The sequence below is a fragment of the Stegodyphus dumicola genome, chromosome 11 (genome assembly GCF_044657685.1).
Source record: "Stegodyphus dumicola isolate Sdum_Otavi_A_Nest chromosome 11, ASM4465768v1".
Classification (NCBI taxonomy): Eukaryota; Metazoa; Arthropoda; class Arachnida; order Araneae; family Eresidae; genus Stegodyphus; species Stegodyphus dumicola.
Genome location: NC_140778.1, coordinates 116,437,956 through 116,458,882, shown reverse-complemented (window position 1 = coordinate 116,458,882; position 20,927 = coordinate 116,437,956). Strand labels below are relative to the sequence as shown.

General features: G+C 31.8%; 1 protein-coding gene across 2 annotated transcripts in view; it reads right to left on the bottom strand.

Annotated features, from left to right (window-relative positions):
- LOC118183561 (uncharacterized) overlaps nucleotides 1–20,927 on the bottom strand; it is a 130,795-nt gene that overhangs the window by 49,342 nt on the left and 60,526 nt on the right. For both annotated transcript variants that reach the window (XM_035353155.2, XM_085827127.1), the window contains exons 12-15: nucleotides 18,660–18,702; nucleotides 14,805–14,832; nucleotides 8,895–9,001; nucleotides 4,587–4,699 (exon numbers count right to left, since the gene is read on the bottom strand). In XM_035353155.2, the coding sequence (XP_035209046.1) occupies nucleotides 4,587–4,699; nucleotides 8,895–9,001; nucleotides 14,805–14,832; nucleotides 18,660–18,702 (291 nt within the window). The remainder of the gene's footprint in view (nucleotides 1–4,586; nucleotides 4,700–8,894; nucleotides 9,002–14,804; nucleotides 14,833–18,659; nucleotides 18,703–20,927) is intronic.

The window sequence follows — 20,927 nt, the reverse complement described above, 5'->3', positions numbered from 1 at the left end:
TATCTGTTTTAATATTTCTAAACTGAATGAATAATCTCAATTTAACAAGTTTTATCATCATTCCAGTGAGATTAATTAAATTCAGATTCAACTGTAATATCAAACTTATAAAAAAGGTAAAAATGCCACGCAAATATGCTGAAAAGTTTGTGAAGTATACGGTGAGAATGCTGTGAGTAAAAGAAGGTCCCAGGAGTGATTTGCTTGATTCTGTTTTGGAAATTTTGATGTTAAAGATGCACCTCACTCTGGTCGGCCAGTCACTGAAAAAGTTGATAAAATTTTGCAACTGGTAGAGCAGGACTGGCATGCAAGCTGTCAAGAAATAGCGGAGACACTAAACTTCAACAACATGACAATTTAGAATCATTTGAAAAGAGCAGGCTACAAAAAGAAGCTCGATATTTGGGTGCCACATCAATTAACGTAAAGAAATTTGGTTAACTGAATTACCATCATCAAAATATTGTTGAAACGCAACAAAATCAAACCATTTTTGGAGTGAATTATTACAGGCGATGAAAAACGGGTGAAATATGGGAGTATCATACACAAGCAATCATGATCAAAGGCGAGTGACCTTCCACAGACTTCAAATCCTGGACTGTCACCACATAAAGTTATGTTGAGTGTTTGGTGGGATTGGAAAGAAATTGTCCATTACAGTACAAAGTCCATAATCCAGATTATAGATCATCAATTTAAATCTGGTAAGATGGCATGCAGAAATTATACAGTTAAAATATGAAAAAGTAATTTTTCATAAAGAGCAATTATGATCTAAAGGGTATCACATTTTACAACAACAACAACAAAAAAAAAAAAAAAAAACTTAATATTTATTTGTTTACTTTATTAAAAATTTCTTTCAATGCAAGCATGTGTAAAGCATACATTATGTGCATGCGTAATGTATGCACATGCATAAAGTTTGTGGCTTTGAGGGCCGGATTATAGATATTTCTGGATAATGAACGTCCGGATTATAGACTTTGTACTGTATAAGCTGCTAAAACCTGGCAAAACCATCAATTCAGCCCTGTACTGTGCACAACTTGATCATATGAACAAAGCAATCCAGAAAGAGCGACCAGAATTGACCAACAGAAAGGGAGTTGTGGTCCATCATGACAATATGTGGGCACACACATCTTTCATGACTTGGAACAAATTGACAGAGCTTAATTGGGAAGTTTTGATGCATCCACTATATAGCCCGGACCTTGTTCTGTTTCACTACCATCTGTTTCAGTCTCTGCAAAACTCTCTTGATGGTAAAAAGTTGGCAGATCGAAGCGCCACTCAAAATCACTTGGCCAAGTTTTTTGACGATATACCAATGGAATCATGAAGCTATCCGAAAAATGGCAAAAGGTCATAGATAATAATGGTCAATATGTACATGATTAAATATGATTTTCAGTAAAGAAAATTTTTGTTCAAAAATGTACCAAAAAAAAAAAACATGGAGACTTTTTATATGACGCAATATGTGTATGTGTAAGCAGTTCTGCATATCTCATTTTCAAAGCTTCATTCTTGCTTATCATGTCTCATTTATTATAGTTTATATTTTTATTCATATATGGTGCTACTGAATCACATAATAAACTTGCTTAGCCTTTTACACATTTTTTTTAATATGTTCTGCAACATGCGATATCTTTTGGATTTTGTATATTACATTTTCTTGCAAATTTTGCTGAAAAGTATTGTGCACTTTTATTAGTATATTGTTTGTAATGTTGCGCTGCCCCAACCTGCACGCAACAATAGTGGTGACTGCTATGAACTGGAAAGTACACAAAGTCTTGAGAAAGGTTTAAATCCCTTTTTATTCAACTTTAGAAATTACAGATGCGTGCTCTTGACGCTCACAAGCTACGCTGACCCGGCAGTAAAATAAAAATAAGAAACTAAAAATGAATAATAACAAGTTACTATCTACGAGGCTTTCTAAACGTAACTAACCTAACCGCATTCTAAGATACCGCTGATATTTCAGCAAACTTCTGAATATTAAGTTGAAAGATTCAACTATCTGCCGAGGCAAGCACGCAAGCCGAAACGCATGGTTCTTAACTTTCTACCTAGCAACCTCCATTCTCGTGAAGCAAGAAAGCACACTTTCGAACTCGTTTCCCTTCTATTTAACTCAAATTACTTCTGCTGACAATTTGAATACTTTGCGCGTTGTACTAAAGTTTACATACTCTGGCATTGGCAATTCCAGGGGAAAGTAAGGCTTGACAGGAAAGATAGTTTAAACTTAAAATAAATGTTAGTTAAAATAAATATAAACCCTACACGTTAAAAGCAAATAACAGAGTTTTAATTTCTATTTAATATAGTTTACATATTTAATTCTTATATATTAAACAAAAATGGTGAGACAGCAATGGTTGTGGAAATTCTGATCTTAGCATCTGTAAAAGTTCACAAAATGAAACTAGAACTGTTTCAATTTTTACAGAATTGGAGGTGATAAATAAAGTAAAACAAAGTAAGAGCTTTATAGGTAATTAAGCTTGAAACTCAGATGGCAAATTTCTATCAAGCTTTGGTTCAGGATTTTAAATGCACAAGCAAACTTGGTTAGCAAAAGGCTAAAGGCAATCTAAGTAATTATAAGAGTTAGGTGAGAAATATCACGGCCAACACTGCAGCCAAAACCTCCCTCTTTAAGAAAACTGTTCTTATATACACGTTAACTAATTCACATTCTGATTGGAGTCAATGAAAGTAAAAACGAGAGTACAGATAAAATAATAAGAAAACAGGTTAACTAACATAACATTACACACTAATCTTAATGCTGAATAACAGGGATAGCTATTTTCATATTAACATGGACAGTGATGGAAACCCATGACACTAAATGAAACTGGTGTTTTTCATGCTGACTATGCTGCAATGCATTAGGGAAATAAATTATCATTGTCTCTTGTATTAGAGTATGAGTGGTTGAACTTCCTGTACTGCCATTAGAGGCTTAACACGGCTTAGTCGAGCTATTTAATTAAAGAAACACTGAGATTTAAAACAAGGCCTAAATCAGGCCCATTAAACAGTAGAACTACCACCTTACTACCTGAAATAACTTAAAATAGAATAAACTAAAATATGAACTTAAAGTCTAGGAGCTGGTGAGATTTACCAACTATACCAACAAAAGCACATTATTACATACTTTGTAAAATATAACACATGTTACTTGCATGCATAAAAATATGTTACTTACATATACAAAGAAATAAAATAACAGGATATCATAAGCATTCTAGTTTTCCTTTAAACAGTCAGGGAAATTTTAAAAACAATCAATATATAAATTCATTTCATTTACAGATACATATTTTATGAAATTTGACAATTTCAATTTAGTCACTGTATTTTTACATAGATCTTTTAGAGTATTAAATTTAGCAATATCTGGAATAAATCTTAGAACAATATTTTTCATGGAAGAGCGTCTAAACAACAGGTGTTCAATATCGACATTACTCATGCCACATGGACAGGCACAATTTTTAATTGAAAACCTATTATAATAAAAGGGAAAGTGTTTATGATTAGTTAAAGTTTTTTGGTTTAGATACTTGTCACTTAGGCATCTTTTCTCACTTACAATTCAGATTAAATTATAAGCGAATCTTCTTTTAGAATCTGGGTCGTTCCATTTTGCTATTAGAGTATATCATATTGTGTTGAAATATAAAAATTTGGGTAAAAAAATTTCAAAATATATAGCGTCTGCAAAATATAAAAACAATGCAAAATTAAGTTTACAATTTATACTAGCAAGTGTGCAAAAAACTAACGTAAAAAAGGTTATGGTAATTTTGATATTTCTATACTTACATATTTAATTTTTGGCCAAGGAATGATGCTTCATATATATATTTTGGCTAAAAATACAATTTCCATACAAATTCTGACATTAAAAAAGAATACTGAGTTGAGAAGTTGTTAAAGCAGGCATGTCACTGTATGCCAAAAATATCAGACAAATTTCATTGCATTAAGAATGTTGTGTGATTAATACTAATTATCATTTCATACTAATTATCTTCTATATTTCATTTTAAATAATAAAATTATTCATATAAGGAAAAAGTATAGAGTTCAAATCTTTAATCTCGCAGGTAAAGAAAACAAATTTCAAATCTCAAAAATGATAATTCGCCAGAAGAGAGACACTGGTCAACTAAAACCATAACTTCGACTAGCATATTTAAACAGCTCATATGTAATTTAGAAAAGAGTACTAAAACGGGCTCATTTAAAAAAATTATAAAAAAGGGAAGGTTTAGAAATTTTTAACAGTTCATTAAATTGCAATAAAATATTTGCCTAACCAAGGCTTTTTCGGGGGGCTTATCTTAAATTGTAAAAAATAGAAAAAATAGAAAAAAAAAAAAAAAAAAAAAATTCGTTAAATCCAAAAAATCATTAACTCAGATCTGACCTTTAATTATAAAACCTTAACTCATCATAAATTAAAATTATTTAGCATAACAACTGTTAAAGAAAATCTTTTAATTAGGAATATGCATACAAATGTAATAAAATATTAAAATACTCACTTAAATAACCACTACTATTAGATGAACTACTTTCTTCACCAATGGAAGCATTTAAAATACAGGAAGAAGAAAGGCTATTACTTTGTTCTAATGATTCAGGTATACCATTGCCCCTTTAAAATAAGAATGAAAGGAGGGAAAGCACTTTTTAATAAACAATTTATTTTAACAAATGAATTCAGGCATACAATGAGTTATAAAATAGTTTTCAACAATGATGTTCCACTTAATATTTTAATAGGTAAAAATATAATGATGTACTGATAAAAAAGTGCAGCTTATAGACACTGGATGGTAATATATTTTTATATAATGCCTTTTGTTTTGTTAAATATATTTATAACAGATCCTGGCACAAGTATGGTAAAAACTATCATTATTATATTTTTAATTAAGTTACAAATATAATAATTGTTTTAATTCAAGCTACTAAATGCTTAAAAAATCATAAGTTTTAATTTGTTTTTGAAAGCAAAATTTCCTTATTAGTCATACTGCAAAATAAACTATTTCTTAAGTACACTTCTGCTAAAAAAATAAGCAACAAAGGTAAAACATGGAATGAAGCAAAAACTATTTAACAAACATGCATAAAATTGATCCAAGAGGTTAGTGTGGATTACTAGACCACACGGAAAAAAATAAAGCAAAGATACACAAAAGCACACTTTTTACGAACATCACATCACGAAAGACCAAGTGATTCAAAAGAATGCACAATGAAAACATCACGCTAATAACGGATATGATATTCTCTAGCTGAAATGCATGCTTGACAACGGCAAGGCGAGCTGGTAATAGTGTTTTTGTTTGCTTGTTGCGGTAGTAGCATCCCATTCCTGTAGTAATGCTTGTGGAGCTTGTGGAGGGTGCGTGGCAGTACACTGTGACTTGCTCTCCATTGTCCCAACATGTCCCATGCATACTCTATGAAATTCAGGTCCTGTGATCTAGAGGGCCAAGGCAGATATGGAATGGTTTTACTCTTCAGATAACCTCACACCACTTGAGCTCTATGTGGGGGGGGGGTATCATCCATAAATATCACGTTAGTACCCATTGTAGCAATAAAAGGAGGTACAAAAGGGTGTAGAACTTTGACGTGATATCAGACAGCTGTGACAGAACCACCAGGAATCCCGTTGAGGTTGGTGCAGTCATTACTTGCTATCCCAGTCCATACAAGTAAGCCTTCTTCTTTGCAATGGTCTCTTTTGATGATGATTGGCCCCAATAGCATGTCTCTGGCTCTTGCCATAACACTGCCTTTCAGTAATCATTTTGGATGAAATCAAGATTCATCCATACAGTGTACATGGCCCCACTCCTCTGGTGTCCAACTGTGATGCTCATGAGCCCAATTCCACTGCAATCTGACATGCGATGGGGACAAAAGGAACACAAACATAGCTCGTTGGGCAAACAGTCCACCTTCATGCAGTCGATGTGGCACTGTTTGGCGGGATATGTATCATCTTGCAGCAGCAGAGAGATGCAGTACCAGCTCTTGTGCTGCTAGTGATCTACAGCATCTTGCACATGGCAACAAGAAATCATCTGCCATTGTGATAATATAATTCTCCGGCATTCAAACCCATGTCTTCTACAGGGATTTTGATCCCTTTGGTAACAATTCCACAGCCTACTGATGGCATTACGATGTAGATTCAGCTCTCTCGCAACAACAGATTGTCTTGCACTATCTTGAAACATACTGACAACTCTCCAATGCATTTCATCATGCAGATGGTGTCTTTGGCTCACACTCACTTTGGTTATCCCAGATTACATGGAACTCTCATTGCTTGCGAACTGATGCATAGGTTCGGCATGCTTCTTTTTACAGTGTTGTGGTGTGTCTGCAGGATTGAGTTTTATGTTAATTTTAGTTGCCTATTTGCATTTGGTGATACAACATCTACCTCATATGTAAATTGTATGCTGTAACTCACCTTTTTACATTCGTACTTTTCTTTCAGTACTTGTTGCTTATTTTCTGAGCAAGAGTATATTTTAATACTTTTGCATGAAAATATGTATTTAAATGTAGGTTGCATAAAAACAATTATAAAATTTTTATAAAAACTGTAATAGTATGCAAAAAATTGAAGCACTTTGAGGATTATTTTTATTCTGTCTGCTAATTATATGCTAAAGCATGATCCAATTCACAAGTTTAGATTTAGAATACAATAACTAACATATATATCAGATACAGTTTATATAGGGTGATCAGCGAATAAGCCCTGATTTCAAAATTAAATATCTCTACAACAAAGATCGATAGAATTATGCGGTAAACTGTACATTTATTAGCAAAACTGTAAAAATGGTGTACAAAAGTTTAGAAAATTTAGTTACAAAAATCGTTAACAGAGGGCGCTGTAATTGCAATGACCTATCAATAGCCTTTAAAATCTGCATCGAAGTCGAAAGTGATCAGTACGACTGTTGGCTAGTGAAAAGAGGCTAGCGTAGAAAGTGAAATAATGTATTCCATTGAACAACGTGATTTTTTTTGTGGGGGGTGTTTTAGAATTTCACCGATTAGAAGACAGTCCTACGGCAACACGTCTCAGTTTTCAAAACCGATTCAATGTTCCAGTTGGACCCGATGCAAAAACCATTCGCATGCTCTTCTCGAAATTTGAACGGACTGGCAGCTTGGCTGATGATCGAAAGGGAAATGTTGGGCCTAGGCAAACTGTAGTCACTCCTGAAAATGCAGTCAAAGTTTCTGGAATTGTTCAGCAAAATCCTAGGAAAAGTATCCGATGGATTGCATCAGAGACAGGTTTAAAGTACACCAGCACGCAAAAAAATTAAAAAAAAGCCTACGGATGTTTCCATACAAAATCCAATGTCACCATGAAAGGTGTGCAACAAAGGGTTGACTTTGCGAATCAAATTCTAACAATGATCGACAATGACATATTTAATGGGAGCTGCATCTGGTTCACAGATGAGGCACATTTTCATTTGAATGGAATTGTTAATAAACAAAACTGTAGATTTTAGGGTTCTGAAAATCCTCGTTTGTGTGAAGAGAAAGCACTGTTTATTCACCTAAAATTACTGCATGGGCTGCGGTATTTGCGGCATATCAGCGGCACTTGGTATGCGCCAGAAGCATTATCGGACCCTTTTTCATACGAGAAACGATAACTACTGAACGTTACGATTTTGGAACAGTTTGTCAGCACTCAACTAGCGTTGGAGGATCAACCAGGTATCGATTGGTTCATGCAAGATGAGGCTCAAACACATTGAACAGATAAAGTTTTTCGCTTTCTTCATGAATACTTTGGGAATAGAGTAATTGCGTTAGATTATCTGCAATTTACTGACACAAGAATTGCTTGGCCTACATATTCTCCCGATCTGAGTCCTTGTGACTTCTTTCCGTGGGACACATTGAAAGACACTGCCTATCGAAACAATCCCGCTACTCCCGCTTCACTTTATTGCTTTTTTTTTTTAAGACTCCTTTCAGGGAAAGAGTTTTCAGGGCAGAGCGCCATCTGTTAACGAATTTCGTAACTAAATTTTCTAAACTTTTGTACACCATTTTTACTGTTTTGCTAATAAACGAACAGTTTACCGCATAATTCTATCGATCTTTCTTGTAGAGATATTTAATTTTGAAATCAGGGCTTATTTGCTGATCCCCCTGTAATTTCATAATAATAATTTCCTCCTTTCAAAAATAATATTTTAATAATGCATTAAAATTAGTATGTTTAAATCCCAGGACTGATTTTTTTATCAAATGCAATTTGGAAATAATTATCTGTGAGTATAATTTCAAGTTAATATTATATAATTTCAAGTTTCAAGAGTATAATTTAAAATGTTTGGAAAACTTGAATTCATTTTAAAAAGAACTGACATTTCTTTAAAGGTATACATACATAAAAAAAATAATTTAGTAATAATTTTTATATTACACCAAACAAATTTAACTAAATTTGACACAAGTTACGCTGCATGGATTTTTTTTTTTTAAAGGTGATTTAAAAAAATTAAGAATTGGTCCTCAAATTCTTTATTCCACACACTTCCAGAAGCAATTTTCTTAGTAAAGTTTAAAGGATGTTATGAAATCCATCTCAGGGTTTTTAAGTAGAATTTTCAATGCAAATAAAACCAAAGCAGTCTGTATAAATTTCACTTCGAATTATTAAATGAGAATGCTATACTAGGGAGAAAAAATACTTACTGAAAGGTTTGACATACTAATCAATAAGTTCCTTAAATTTGCACTTAAACTAATCCTGAATAATAGCAAAAATAACAGAAACAACATACCAATTTAAAAAACTCAAAAGAATGCTTTCAAATTTGCTGTCCAAGTTCTCTAAATAGCTGTCCTCTTCTAAAAAAAATGTTCTGGGAGCTAAATCTAAATTTAATTTCTGTCAAAGAAAGACAAATGGCATTAGAAACAGTAAAAAATAAATAACATGAAAGTAAAAAGCACAGCCATTGACACAAATACGAGAAATCGAATTTTAAGAGTTATTATTTTAAGGATTCTCAGCTCAAAACTGGGAGTTTGCGAGAAGTTTCAGCATTGGGAAATGCACCATTTCAAAAGGACCCCAAATTGACTTAAATTCACTTTATAATGCATGATTTAGGTTATTCCACTATTTGCAATATGATTCTGATGTAAAATATATTAATATTTAATCATCTATTCTAAATTTTATGTTCTTTAGTTAATTTCATTTTATAATCCTCTTGCATTTTTATCCTAAGAAAATTCTGAGTAGGGAAAGAAAGATTTAATTTATTGCAGTAATTTTAAAAGGAATGGAAATAAAATGCATACACAATTCATGGACAAACTTAGTAATATACATACATAATATATTGATGTAAAACAAAATTGAAGACAAATATTAACTGATTAAACGTTCTTCAAATCTTCATATAAATGTCTGTACAGATTAAGACAATTCATATCAAAAGAATAATTATGATAAAAATCACTTTGGATGTGGGAATAAAAATTACGTAATTAAAGTTTCATCAATTCAAAAAATTTCATTTATTACTGGGAAACACTTTCATTAGTAAGGCTGAAAATAAAAAACTGGGAGATTCAATGATTTACTGGAAGACCTGTCAGCTATGATAAAAGTACATAAATAGAATACATGCTTAACCGAATAAAGCTGTGCAACATGAAAAGCATTTTAATCATTTCATATCTGACAATACAATTACTGATCTGTTTTTGATAATCCATAATTATCTGTTTATGCTTTTATTATGGTGGTAAATATACTGATGTAATCTGCAGTCAGTATGTAATAAAGAAACAGCTTGGCATCATGAAACTGTTTCTGTACAAGGAATATTCTTATAATTTAATAAATAAATAATTTTAGTAGTCATGATGCTGAATTTGTAAACTAACAACAGATATCTAGCTACTAAAATTTTTATAGTACATTGTCTACCCTCCTCCTGAAGTATATAAATCTCAGTGGCTATAGTTCACAAACATTTTCGGTATGCAATGCACTTGGTGCATCACTGTTTTCCTGCACTGCCCTAAGTTAGAACACATGACTACTTAACAATTATGGCACATGTTTAATATTATATTGTTTAATATGGCACATATTAGTTACATTAGCCAATCAATGAAATGTATATTTCAAATTCAGAAACAATTTATATAAAATGTACTAAATACACATTTTGAACATTCATATCATTGAATAAATGAACTGCATTCATTTCATGGCCTTTAAATTTTAGAATCGAACCAGATATAGCTAAATTCTCTAGCTCCACAATGATTTTTTTTCCCCTTAATACTTACTTTTTATGACAGTAATTACTGAAAACACAGCTCTGCATAAACATATGGACTATTCACTACATACTGACTATTTGCACATGGATTACTCATCTTCTAATGATGGTTAAAAAAACAGTGAGACTCATCATCAAAAATAGGTTCACTTGCAAGGAAACAGTATACCTAGATGAAACCAAGCATGGAGGTACTTTACTGTTAGATATGTAAATGATTATGGTGGTTTGAATATAGCAAACTACACAAAGGCTATCTGCCCGAGGGAAGGAATGCCTTTATAAAGAACTCTGAGGGAAAATGATTCATATTTATGTTACACATGAGGAAAACCAACCATGCACTAGCCTGTTTGCATGGGCTTGGAGCCAGGGCAAACTATTCATATTCAGCAGTCTAGACATGCAGGTGGTTTAACTCTACAAATGATGTGGGCAAGAGCAAAGCTTATAATCACACCTGCCACATTTTAAGAGTTTATCTTGATGTGTATAATTTTTTTATTTTTATTAATGCTGTAGTCACTAAAACCTAAAACCATTAGTTTAAGGTGCATTATGTCTTTGAGATGAATTCAGCAACAGTTTGAACAGCTGGGCACAGGCAGATGAACAGATTATTGTAATGCATGCTGTACTGATATCAAACATGTTACTATCACATGCTGTTTGTGTACTGTATTCAGAAAAGTATGCAATTATAATATACAAACTCCAGGAACCTCTATAACAGTGAAACATGGCCAAAAGACTATCCAACATGCCTGAACTGTCCCATTTGCCACACTAATAGACAACAATGAGTAATGATTCAATTCTTGTTGCATCCTGTGTATGTCAATACTTTTAGCACAGAGCTGCATGCAGCTGGATTCCAGGCATGATGAGATTTAGGGAACTCATCAAAGCCCATTGTCAAATTTGTTTCTGTGAGCCTCTCGTTGATTTTATTTGCTTAATTATTTATTCAAAAAATTCCTTGCATGTCACAATCATATTTTGACTTACATTAGACTTTATATTCTTGAGTATTACACTCACTTCTGTTTTTTTTTTTTTTTTTAAATGCCTTCCAAATGCACTGTACATAACAATTTAAAACGGGTAATGGAAAATGCCATAAAATCTATCGCTGGGTATCAAGTTAGTTCTTATAAATTCAAATTAGTTCAAGTAACTTAATTTCAATTGTTATTTTTTGTAATTTTTCAGTACTTCTTCCCAACCCCCATTAATTTTTTTTTTTTTTTTTTTTTTTTTGTCTATGCACAATTATTTGCATTTTCTAGTTTAGCAAAAAATGAAACATTTAATTAAAATTTGATATTTTGTTTTATAAGATAATATATGAGGTCTTTGTTAAAATTTTTATACCTCACTGATGATTATAGGCATGAGACCATTATGATGACTGCCTGATACTATAAGCAGCGCCACCACAGACTGCAATGTTGCTGTGAGAAAGCATCATGGAACCATGCAGAACAGTATTGAGTAATCTCTAGTGATAAGTCTTGCCTTTGTTCTGATGTAGATGACCAGTACATCTGTGTCTGAGGGAATGCCATCAACATCATGATGGATGAGTGCCATGATATGGAATGTGATTCATTATAATGTCCGACCATTATGGGTCTTCATCACAGGTGTCCATCTGTGCATTAATAAGGCCTTTGACAAATAGCTGTGACATTTGTGAAAACATGTTCAGTGCTTTATTCCAACAGGATAATGCTTGTACTTATACTAGACAGTACTCATATTGGGCTGATTTTGTATTTTGAGTAACTTACGAGGGCAATCCCAAAAAAAAGGTCTCCTATATTTTTAGATATACAAAGAACTGTTTATTTTCTATATTTGCTACATCACTTTAAAGATTGAAGAATGCTTTATTTTTCAACATAATCGCCATTTCGGTCGATGCATTTTTGTAGACGCTGTGGCAGTTTTACAATGCCCATGTCATACCAGCTTGCCGCCATATGCCCTTCAGGAAGTGTTGAGGAGCTTCAGGAGCATCCAGATGATCCTCCGATCTTTACGCATTTTACGAACTCAACAATCGCGAAACTCAACGAATACGAACTCAACAATCGCGAAAGTCGAGTTACTCAACTTTCGCAATTGTCTCGTCGGCAATTGACGGCCTCCCGCTCCTTTCTTCGTCATGAATTTCAGTACGTCCGGCTGGAAACTCTCTACACCACTTGCAAACGTTTTTGACATCCATGCACGACTGTCTATACACTTCCGTCAATAGGCGGTAAATTTCAACCGGTTTAACGCCTTTTGCATTCAAAATCGAATAACTGCCCGCACTTCGCACCTGGCGGTAACGTTTATCGGGAGCTCCATTTCGAATGGCTGCCAAGCCAAGACTGAGCATCCGAGCAAAGCGCCTGCATGCTTATGTGGTAGCGGAAAAGGCACCACTCACAACAGTGTTGCCAACAACCGTATTAAAACTTTCTCTACGTCCCCAAAAAATAGGAGACCTTTTTTTGGGGATTGCCCTCGTACTAAACTAAAAACGAAGGGAAATCTTCAAAGGACAATAAAATCACAGCACAGTTGAAAATGATAAAGAATTTATTAATATATATGCACATATTAAAGTATATTAAATAGACTGGGACAGAAAAGTTATCAAGATGCTCAATAAAAACAAATACAGACAAAATGGAAACGTTGCTACAAAAAACAAAATTTTAGGCAAATTTTGCTCAGCAAAAATACATGCAAATATTATTTTAACAAAATCATATTCAGCATCTCATATGCTATAATTAATTTAATGACAAAGAATAAAAAAACCATATCAATGTAGGGCTGCCATCTAACGCTGCACAATAAAATGAATAAGAAATGCTGATACCATTCACAAACATTTTATAATATTATTTAAAATAGCCATAAATATAATAAATTCTGCAAATAATTGGAAGCATATTTTTCTTTTGAAAACAGAATACATATCATACTAATTAAGTACACAATTTTATAAACTGAACATTCATAGACTGAATTTAAGACAATAAATGATTTAAAAATTTTTGCCTGATTTGAAAATAAAAAGCAAACAATCATGACTGTAAGGAAATAGGTTTCTAAAGAATGATCACCAATATAACTGTCTTACAATATTTTAGCCACCAGATTAAAACTGTTCGGTTCTTCGGCAAAAGAAGTTATGAGATAGCTTTTGTAAATTAAGAATTAAACTTCCTGGCATTCGAACTACTTTAAAAGGACTTGGAAGGTGGGAGAAGAAAAAAGAAAGAAAAAGTATTATGCATAAAAGTCTGGAGAATGCAGAGGCTACTGGACGATTTTCCATTTTAACTCTTTCAGTTTTTACTGCATCACTTAATGCAGTATGAAACAAGACATTGACAATTCAGACAATAGTGCCAAACCTTTAGTGAATTTTCACCTTGAGTTTAGTGAGTCGCTTACAGTATTGAACAGCTACAACTGTTTGGCCCAGGAAAGAGAATAAAGAAAATAATTCTTTTGTAATACCAACCAACAGACAATGCCTTCATTATATGAAAGGCAGCTATAATTATGGATACTCTAATTTTACCTACTTGATTTAGATCCCTCCTATGAATCAATCTCTCATACAATTAAATAGCTCTTTTTCACACTGTTGAGCTCAGAAATGCCTACAAAGATGTAGTCTAGCATACGCTTCTGAATTTGCTGAATTTTCTCCAGCTATAGAACCCGGATTTCTGTAAACGGTGAAATTCAGATAGGTCTCTCAGCAATCTTCTCAGTCATTATCTATGGGTTATTTTCTATTAAATCCTAAATGATGTAATTTTTGCCAAAAGGGCATTCAAAGTGAGTTTATTAGCCCCTTTCGACTTGTTTCAATCACCTATGCTTTTGCTGGGATTCAAACCACAGATCTTTGAGCTTGCTAGTTATATGCGATTACCACTTACAATGTGACAGCACACATGGGGGAATACGATAATTCCTTACATCCTTTTCCACTTAAAGTGTGAATGGGATAAGGCATGAGACCCAGCCAAACAGATTCAAAACATGGTGAGTTACTGCCCATTCCATTTTTACTTCAAACTACAGATCTTCCAACAGGATGTCTAATCACTTACACCATTACACTCACATGTAGGAATGTAAAATTTCCTTACGAAATCACCATTTTAAAATCTGCCAAAACCATGTTTTACTGTGTTAAGGGCAGAAGCACATTTTAAATATATGTGTCAGACTTTTGGAACCCATTGGTAGACTACCATTTGCCACAGTCAAACCTTTTCCAGTGACCAAATTAGTTTGATATTCCATTTAAGATTTTTAAAAAATTACATTTAAAATAGAGAAAAAAAGTATAAAAAAGTGATCACTTACACATCTGCTTCGAGAATAATTACCACAGCTGGAAAAAAAAGTTAATTAAAACTAAGAAAATTTAAACATAATCTAAAATTACAAAAACTTATTAATAATAAATATAGCAAACCCTCTTCCAATGTCTATCTTCTATAGATGACCACCTCTGAAAGTAAGGTGACCAGATTTCGAAGTTCAAAATTCAGGATGCTCTAGATATAATTTTTAAAATATTTTTTTTACAAATAAATTATTTCATTATTACTGCTATTGTGAAGCTGGTAATGTACGTCAATACATACATATATATATATATATATTATGAAGGTGGTACGTAGGTCAGTACAATATATATGTAGGTCAATATCTAACTCAAAAGAGAGTTCAAAAAGATTTCCCCAAATAAATTATATAAAAAAGCCAAGAGATGAATCTGTGCAAATGCAGCAATATTGAAAATAATATAATTACTAAAAGAATAGGAAAAAAGGGATATTAAATGAAAGGTTACAATATCTTCCCTATGAAGCCCCTAAACATTTGTTTTTCGAAGAAAGTCGAAACCCAAAGGGAGTACAAGTACACACACACACATATATATCTTAAATCAAAATAAATAATTTTTGTTTTATTTTTTTAACAGTGATATATAATATTCTTTTAATAAAATAAAGAATAAATCAAAATGCAGAAAAATTTGCAATGTAAATACTGTATAAAGTCCGAAATCCGGACATCCATTATCCAGAATGATCTAAAATCCGGACCTCAAAACCATCAACAACGTTTTTTCTCATAGGCTTTACGCATGCACATTTGATACCCCTCCGCACGTAATAAAACATCTGGAGTGTCCCGATTATTAATTTTGCTTCAACACTAAATAAAATACCTTGCTATTGAAGAAACAATCATTTTAGCATAAATATGTACGATCAGTAAGTTGGCTCTGTTGCTGCGTATCTGCTTGACACATATCTCAAACTGAAACATTCCACATAGATACATCGTTGATCTGACACCAACCTGGGCAATCATTATTTATTATACTTTCCTTTCATTACTGCATGTTTATCAAAATATGACAACTTGTGTCGGTCCTCAATAAGGCTTAAGTATATGTGGGAATTTATTTATTCAGAACTCTGATAAGCCTTAAGAATGTGCAAGAAATAGACATAAGTATAATAAATAACTAATACAATTCAGGCTTAATTGTCTCAGCGTGATAGAAGAAAGATAAAATTTAATGGAACAACTTGCCGTTAGTCGCCAAGCTCTTGATGCATAGCCAAATATGTATAGTGAAGGATAGCTAAATTTGATGATGATAACTGCTAATTTTAAAGGTTTTCGGATATTGCAAAAAAAAAAAAAAAAAAAAAAAAAAAAAAAGAAATTTTCCAATTAACGGATTTTGTAAAGAAATGTGGAGAAGCGGTAATAAATGAAGATGATATAAAAGAAGTTTTTTCATTGTGATGACAGTGCTTCTCAATCATCAATCAATTAATGAATGGCGAAATTTATAGTATGGTTCTAGATCCATAAAATACCTCTACTGTTAGTGAAGAAAGTGACAGAGAAATTACTGAAAATGAGAAAATTTCGATTGACAAGTTAGTCAGAATTCTCGAAACAGCAGTTACAAGACTTCAACAATGTAACTAAACAAGAGATTGTGTCTGTCTACAGAGTTAAAAAGAGAGTATTATCACAAAAAACGAAGCAACTTAAACAACTTACACTGAAAGAAATGTTTAATAAAGTAAACAAATAAATATTAAGCTTTTTTTTTTTTTTTTTTTTTGTAAATTTTGATACACTTTAGATCATAAATACTTCATTATTTCATAAATCACGATTTCATATTTTTAATTTTATAATTTCTACATACTATCTTACTAGATTTAAACTGATGATCTAATATCAGGAAAAATCCCAAACCCAGAATCGCCAAAGTCCCAACGAGTCTGGATTTCGGACTTTGTACTGTATTATGCAAACCAAGAACTATTATCACTCATTTCTATTCGTCTAAAAGAACTATTTTTACAGAAACCAAAGTCATCTACTAAGTGTGAGCATTTTAGAGAGGATTCATTGTATTATAAATTATGTTTAAAGATAAATGTTTGCTATGTGTGAATCACATAGTAGTTATGCTAACTTTTAAAAACAGTAGTATGATAAAATTATGAATAATCATTGAACTTTCTGATTAAGTGGATTCATTCAAAGATAATTAGAAAAAGGGCAATTGTCACAACATATTTATCAAAAATTTATACTTTATGAATTAGATTTATATAAGGGTTATTACAATTCTGATTTACATGCACTCAAAGTCAGAATAACATAGCTTTTGCAATCCCTGGCATTATTCAGGGGCATTCCCAAACTCTTTTATTCAGTTTGAAATCCTAAATTCTCCTGATCAATTTTCATGAATGATGAAATTTTCTACTATCATTTGCTACAAATTTTCATTTCAGTCATAATCAAATGTAATTATAAATAACTTTATTCGATCTACCCGAAAAGTTCTACCCATATTTGGAATAAGACAAAATGCAATTTTTTTTAACATCAATAAACTTTATTAAATAATATATTTGTCATTATTATTAATGATGTCTTGCCAGCGTGAGGGCAATTTGTATATCCCATTTTTGAAAAATGTTGATCATTTGATGTGAAAAATTGAACCAGTGCTTGTTTGATATCTTCTTCATTTTTTAATTTTTTGCCCTTCAAAAATTTTGTAAGGACAAAAACACGTAATAATCAGAATGTGCTAAGTCTGGGGAATATGTTGGATGTGACAGAATTTCCCAGCCTGGTTCTACAATTTTTTGACGAGTCCCCCAAAGCAGCATGTGGCCTGGCATTATCATGATGCAGTATGATGTCCTTCCTATTGAACATCAGCGGCCTCTTTTCTTGGACTGCTGTCTATCCAGTTGTTGACAATACTTTTCCAAATTGAGCTTTTTGTTTGTTTTTAAAAGTTTGCATGTATTGGTCCTCGAATATTCCATCATATACACAACATTCGCTTATTCAAAGTCAAATTTGGTTTAGAGGTGGAAGAGCTAGATTTTCTGGGTTCACAATATGCCTTTTCCTTACGATGTTTTGGTAGGTAATCAATTTTCATCCCCAGTTATCATCCAGTTCAAGAAGGGCTCAGTTTTGTTCCGAGTAAGCAGAGATGTGCACTTGATGACTCGATCATCCAAATTCTTCTGACTTAATTCATGCGGCACCCAGCTTGAATATTTCCACACCAATTCTATCTTCTGACTATGGTCCGAAATGGTTTGCTGAACTGAATTATGCCTTTCTGCGATTTCCTTTGTTTTCAGAAAAGGATGTTGCACTAACATGGTCTTAACAACATGTTGTCTATCAAAGATGGTTGCCCAGAATGTGGCTTATCAGAAAGGTTGAAATCAACTGTTTCAAATTTTTCAAACCATCTTTTACATATTCTATCAGAAACTGTACCTTCACCAAACACTTTCAATACATTTCTACATGCTTCTGCAACATTTCTTCTTTGTTGAAATTCGTATAAAATACAATGGCATAAATTAATTTTATCAGTAGCCATAAGTACACAATTGCTTCAAACTTAAGACTAACATGAATCAACTTTGTTTTAGTTAACTTGTTACATCAGTATGTATACATTAAGCAATCAAAATACAGAGCTGAACATGTAGCAAATAAACATATGCTTATGTGTAAAAATTGATGTCAGAGAAACGGACAGAACTTTCCAGTAAACCAAATACTAAGTTAAGTTGCAGAGTTACAATTCAAATAAGAAATGAAAAAATATGCATAAACAAAATACCAAAATATTACCTGACTATTTGTTTAATGCAAGCTCCAAAGTGGAGTACGTCATCTAAAAATAATACAAGCAGATGTTCATAAAAATAGTATGATTTAAACTCTAAATTAAACAAAAGAAAAAACATACATAACACTGAATATACATTTCACTTTTTATGACCTCTCTCAAATTCTAACCTTCAATTCCCAATCAAACTGTGGTTTATATAATGATATGGCTAAAAAACCAGAATACATTACGGCACTTCTTCTTATCATATTTTTGTATTTAAAACAACAAGATAAAAATGGAGAACTAATAAATGCCAAAATATTTTGTTTTTATATGACAATTAAAAAAAAAAAAAAAAAAAAAAAAACTTTTTATTTCGATTTTTTTAAATTCCAGCTTAACGGATAATAGCTGAGAAATTTGTATTTATACAATGTGAAACAAGTGATAAAAAATTTTTAAATGTTATATTTGTTTTTATTTTGAGAACTATTTAGGTACAAATAAATATTTTACATAATTTTATAATAAAAAATAAATAAAAATAATATTTCACATATAACATAAATAAATATTTAATATAATAATATAAAACACTGGTTCTCAACCTTTCGACTAACGCATACCATCTAAACGAAAATTGAAAAAATTTTAGTACCACCCCTATTTTATTTACTGATAATTTTCAATTTCTCAATAAGAATAATAAATGCCATTTGCACAACCTATTGGCTATTTATAATAAATATGCACAGATAAAACAAATATTAGAATAAAAATTGATTACCATTTTAATTATCAAAATTTAAGTTATAATACTTTAATTCTAGAATTTAGTATGAAATTTGGGCCTGCTTAAGAGAGATCAATTTCTCTCTGTCTGGTCTTATTTCACTTAGTTTTAATCATAAATTAGGATCCACTTTTAGTTTTCAAATATAACATGGAAGAAAATCCTTGTTCACACAATAGATTGTGCAAAAAAACAATAAAAATTTCATAGTTTTATTATTTAAAATGCCTTTAAATTCTTTTTTTTTTTTCATTTCAGACAAAAGTTAACAAGTGTGTTATTTTTGAAATCTTCAGTTACAGTTCAGTCACAGGAAATTTCTATCAATTGTTCTTTTTCTTCCCAGGTAAAATTTCAGGTACATTTGAACAATATGGATTTCTAATCCAATTTCCTCTTTCATAATCCTCAAGAAAATACATGTTGAAATTATTTATCAATGATTTTTAATATTGGATGCTGATTCTTCTTTTATTTTCAAATTATTTTCGGTTAGAAAACTTTCTAAAAGTGGTACAAAGCTTAAAATATTATTATCCAATTCTTTGATTATTAGCTCGAGTTTTCTTTTTCTTTTTTAATCATTCCATTTATTTTATCTCTAATGGTAAACAAATTAAAACTTTGCCCTTGTAATCCTAAATTTAATTAATTTAACTTTCTAAAAATATTAGCTAAATATGCTAAATGTGCCAACCATAGTTCTCTAAATAAACATTTTTGTAATTTAAATTTTGAATCACAGAGGAAAATTTGAATTTCTGATCGATGTTCAAAATGATGATTTAAAACTCTGTCTCTAGATAACCACCTTACTTCGAATGCAACAAAAGCATTTCATGTTCACTACCCATTTCTTGGCATAAAACAGTAAATATTTCTTAATTTAAAGCTTGGCTTTTAACAAAATGAACAGTTTTCACAGCTTGATTCAAAACGATTTTCAGGTTTTCAGGGGTTGTTTTGGCTATCTTTGAAAAATATGTACACTAATAATTGAACAAAGTTCGTTATACCGGGACTTTCATTCAACTGCAATGCGAAATACTCACTGTGTTTTATTTTTTTAAATAAATGTCTCTTATATGGAATTAGCCATTTAATGAATTCATTGACTTACTGCATCTTTCGATAATGGAATAATATTAAGTTTAATAGCCACTTTCTTCTTGAACAATGTTAAATTGATATATTTAGCTGCTGGTAATATTCGGTTTTCTCCAAAATTGTGAGCCCGCCCAGTCTTGCAATTCTTAGGCTTACTAGGTAACTAGCTTTCAAAGCTTTTGCACTTAAAGTAACAAAATCGTTCATTACTTGTTTACTATTTTTGAACTATGATAATTTCCTCTTAAAATATTCTTCATATTTGTCCTTTAAACTGACATGCTTAGATTCAAGATGTCTTTTAAAAATTTCATACTTTCAATGGATAATAGTTCACTCCAAATAATTTACTGAGGTTGAGTGTCTATTTCATCTCCATTCCAAG